The 4,365-nt window shown below is 58.9% G+C and overlaps 1 protein-coding gene and 1 long non-coding RNA gene across 3 annotated transcripts; one reads left to right on the top strand and one right to left on the bottom strand.

Annotated features, from left to right (window-relative positions):
• Window positions 1-145: 145 nt before the first annotated feature.
• On the bottom strand, window positions 146-3,292 carry TNNC1 (troponin C1, slow skeletal and cardiac type). The gene is made up of 6 exons (XM_069562239.1): window positions 3,009-3,292; window positions 1,535-1,565; window positions 1,172-1,318; window positions 794-908; window positions 433-569; window positions 146-351 (listed from the first exon to the last, which is right to left on the bottom strand). Exons 1-6 carry the CDS (start codon window positions 3,030-3,032, stop codon window positions 320-322), a joined length of 486 nt encoding a protein of 161 aa, XP_069418340.1. The 5' UTR covers window positions 3,033-3,292; the 3' UTR covers window positions 146-319.
• LOC138424823 (uncharacterized) lies at window positions 334-3,938 on the top strand. 2 transcript variants are annotated; one of them, XR_011250979.1, is made up of 3 exons: window positions 334-1,632; window positions 3,266-3,388; window positions 3,683-3,938. It is a non-coding gene; the product is annotated as an uncharacterized lncRNA (long non-coding RNA). The 2 variants fall into 2 exon arrangements; XR_011250980.1 differs by having other exon boundaries at window positions 1,545-1,632; window positions 3,266-3,392.
• Window positions 3,939-4,365: the final 427 nt, after the last annotated feature.

Raw genomic sequence — 4,365 nt, 5'->3', positions numbered from 1 at the left:
GTGGGTATGGAGCACGGTGGTCTCTGAGCTGTAGAAGGCGGGGTGCGAGGGTGGTGAGAGCATGGGTTCTGGGACAGGGAAGGCAGCGGTCAGGGCAGGAGAGGCCACTGGTGGAGATGGGGGAATGAAAGCTGGACACCAGGCCTCCAGGAGCACGATTTTATTGGCTAGGACAGTGCTGAGGGAGGTAGTCATGGAGGGCCCTTTGTCAAGGACACACCCAAGTTCACATCCTGGGGACCCTGGCCCTCTGCCCGCAGTCCCGGGGCCCAGCTGGAGTTGGAAGGTGGTACAGGCAGCTCTGGGTGAAGGTTGGTGTCTACTCCACCCCCTTCATGAACTCCAGGAATTCTGTGGAGAGACAGACGGGCATAGGTTAGACATGGGGCCTGGGCAGGGCGCGGGCAGGGGGATTCAGAGGGACCCACTCACCATCGTAGTCAATGCGGCCATCGTTGTTTTTGTCACCATCCTTCATGAGCTCCTCAATGTCGTCCTCTGTGATGGTCTCCCCTGTAGCCTGAAGCATTATCTTCAGCTCCTCCAGGTCGATGTAGCCGTCAGCATTTCTGCCAGTTGGGTGAGAGGGGCCTCAGAGCCCATTTTAGGGGCAGGGGGAGGGGGCAAAACAGCCCTGCTTGTGACCCTGGGAAGCAGGGAAGGGCCACCAGGAGATGGGGCATCCTATTCCCTCATTGTGCAGAACGGGAGATGGAGGCCAAGGTCACAAAGCTGTCCCCCTCTGCCCAGCTCTGCCAGGGCCAGGGTCGGAGGTCCAGGCTCACGCACTCACTTGTCAAACATGCGGAAGAGGTCTGAAAGCTCTTCCTCAGACTTTCCTTTGCTGTCATCCTTCATGCAGCGAACCATCATGACCAAGAACTCATCAAAGTCCACTGTGCCGCTGCCTGGGGGAGAGGGCGGCACACCATTAAAGGGTGGTGCTCAGGATGGCTGGCCCTGCCCTGGACACTGACCCCGGTGGTGTTCTCACTGAATCCTCTCAGTGACTCTGTGAGGCGAGTGTGATTACTGCGCCCATTGCATAGATGATATGGTTGAGGATCAGAGGGGCCAAACAGCTCCTTTAAGGGTGCAAAGTAAGAAGTGGCAGGGCCAGGGTTCAAGTCCTCCCAGAGTTGGGGGCCTGGGGAGGGGCAAAGGGGCTCACCGTCCTCATCCACCTCGTCAATCATCTCCTGCAGCTCCTCAGGGGTGGGGTTCTGCCCCAGCATCCTCATCACCTTGCCCAGCTCCTTGGTGCTGATGCAGCCATCCTCAGCGCCCAGCACGAAGATGTCAAAGGCTGCCTTGAACTCTGTGTCCAGGAGGAGAGGAGGGGAAGCAGAGCAGCATGGCTCAGTCAAGAACCCTGAAGGCCAGACGCCGAGGGCCGCCTGCTAACCTGCTGCTCCCCTCTGAGACCTCTGGGGTGACCGGGAGGGGGACCCCAGCCTCGGGCCTGCAGCCTGGGGTCCTCACGCTCCCCCAGCTGGGCCCCACTGTTTCCCCACAGCCATGTTGGGGCACTCACCATTTTTCTGCTCTTCTGTCAGCTGCTCTACCTAGAGAAGAAAAGAAGTCTCAGGCTCAGACCTTGGCTGCTGTCGAGGAAACCAGCCCATTCCACAGGTGGGAAGACTGAAGCCGGGAAGAGGCAGGCCATTCCCAGGTCACAGAGCAGAGGCCTCAGTTCTCCCAGCCTGTCCCCAAGCCCTGAGGTGACCCAGCTCGCCTCCCTGAGGCTGGGCTCAGGGCCAGGGTGGCAGGTGGGCGCCCTCTCCAGGACCAAGGTGACCCCGAATAACAATAGCCAGTTGGCCTCTCAGTGTCCTTTCAGCCCCCCTGCTGAAACCCAAGCTGGGTGGCCGGAGGGGCAGCTGTCCCTCAGGTTCGGACAATAAAACCACAGCGGGGGTAGGCAAAGCCACCCGCTGTAACCTGACCGGTGGCCACTGGGCTATTTTTAACGGGGGACAAAGTTAAACCTGGTGATTGTTCTGGGGACTCTGGCATGCAGGGGGTGGGGCAGCGTTATCTGGCCCCTTGGCCTCCTGGTGTCTCAAGAGCCAAAATTAGTCCCTGGCCCGCCAGGCCTTGTATGGGCACGGGGTGGAGGGCTGCCCCTCTCCCAGCTCCACAGACTCCTGCAGGAAAGACAGGGGCACCCCCAGAGCCAGCTGTAGCCTTTCCTGCCCAGGAGGGGGTCCGTACTTCCTGGAGCTGAGGTAGGGGTTCCCTTGCGCGCAGCTGTCTGGGTCAGATGTCCTTGTCTCTGTGGTGGACGGAGGTCAGCAACACCCCCACTCCCAGGTTGGAATAGCATCTGAAGCCCCTCAGTGGCCTCTGCAGGGACTTGGGGTGACCAAGAAAAGGTGACCACCCTCTAGCCCTTCTCCTTAGCTGAGCCACTGAGCCCTGAGCCTGCCAGGCTGAACAGGGGCTGCGCCCCAGGTCTGTTATTCCCTCCTAGTCCCTCTGTGCCTGTGTCAAGCTTCAGAGCCCTCTGCAGCCCCCTCCTCACAACCCCTGTCCCACCCTCCAGAGCACCTTCAGCCAGCCAAGGGGGTGGTGGGGGATTGGATGGGTGAGGAGCCGAATGTGAGGGGCAGCAATGTGGAGAGGGAAACAGCGACAGAGCCTCAGAAGGAGAGCTTGGGAGGAACAAAGAGACAGACCAGACACACAAATGCAGAGAGGTGTGTCCCAGAGACAGTGACACAGGCTACAGACATTTGGATACCAGGCTGGACATGATGCTATAGCTTTGATGTCCTCCTCCATCAACCCTGATAGTTCCCCCCAGATCCTAAACTCTTCACCCCTTCTACACCCTGGAATGCCAGACCAACCGGCCCCTTGAAGGTCTAGGCTGAAAGTTAGTGGACTCTATCCTGGGTCCCCACCACCTCCTTAGGGTGACCTTGCCCCTGAGCCCCCAGTGGGTACGCCCACCCCAGGCCCCAAAGGGTATGCCCACCCCAGTCCTGCCCAGGCCCATCCCTTACCGCAGCCTTGTAGATGTCATCCATACTGGCGGCTCACAGGGCAGGCTGCTGGGGTTGCCAGCGGCCCTGGGCTTAAATAGCCTAGCCCCGCCGCATTCCCGACCCAGCCCACCCCTGCCTGCAATATCCTCTACTCCCTCCCCTTGGCCCTGGTGATCTCACACTGGCCTGAGTCCCTGTGTCCTCTGCCCAGGGCAAGGAGCAGATGAAGGGCTACAAGGACCAGAGCTCTTTCCCTCTGTCCCCCATTCCCCCAGGAGACTCTCTGGAAAGGTTTTTGGAATGAATGAAAACATGAGTCCAGACAGGCAGGAGCTGCAAGGCCAGGCCCCCAGGCCAGGCCCCCAGATCAGCAACACAACTCTTATCCAACCAAGGAGGTGGGTGAGGCTCCTGGAGGGGTGGTGACTTGCTCAGGTCTGGCTGACTTGGCAGCTCCTGACTTAAACTAAAGCCCTCTGGGCTTCCCTGGTGGCTCAGATGGTAAAGCATCTGCCTGCAATGCGGGAGATCCGGGTTAGATCCCTGGGTTGGGAAGATTCCCTGGAGAAGGAAATGGCAACCCACTCCAGTACTCTTGTCTGGAAAATCCCATGGACAGAGTAGCCTGGTAGGTTACAGTCCCTGGGGTCGCAAAGAGTCAGACACGACTGAGTGACTTCACTTTCCTGCAGCAGTATGCAAAAAGAAGCTGGGAGTGGAGGACCCTGCCAAGAGAAGCCTCGAGTGCCAAGCTCGGATCGTGGTGCTGTGGGACTCGTGGAGAAGGAAGGCACTGGCCTACCTCAAGAGAGTGCGGTTTGGAGCCCTTCTGTCAAGGGTGCCAGAGGAGCCGCTCCCCAGACCTGTCATCTCCTCAGGGAGAAAAGTACTAGGTCTAGGCTGAAATGCACTCTACCAGTCAACAAATACACCAACAGATGCCTCGTCTGTGTGAGACTCTCCCTCTCCAGTTGGGTCGCTACCTCTTCTGGACCTGGGTTAGGGCTCCTTCTCTGTGCCCATGCTTCCCTTTTCCAGCACTGTAGTTCCTGAGTCCAGCGCCAATCTGTCACCCCCTCATTTTGAGCTCTGGTAGGATACCATCTGGGGGTGTTGTGCCAGATGGCCAGCACATATCCTTTCCACCTAACCCCTCCACGTCCTTCACGCAGCTGGTTTTGAGTGGCTCAGTCATGCCTGACTCTTTGTGACCTCATGGACTGTAGCCTGCCAGGCTCCTCTGTCCATGGGATATTTTCCTGGCAAGAATACTGGAGTGGGTTGCCATTTCCTCCTCGACGGGATCTTCCCGACCCAGGGATGGAACCTGCGTCTCCTGTTTGGCAGGCGGATTCTTTACCACTGACCCACCTGG

Source organism: Ovis canadensis, chromosome 19 (assembly GCF_042477335.2).
Source record: "Ovis canadensis isolate MfBH-ARS-UI-01 breed Bighorn chromosome 19, ARS-UI_OviCan_v2, whole genome shotgun sequence".
Classification (NCBI taxonomy): Eukaryota; Metazoa; Chordata; class Mammalia; order Artiodactyla; family Bovidae; genus Ovis; species Ovis canadensis.
This window is presented reverse-complemented; position numbering and strand designations above follow the sequence as displayed.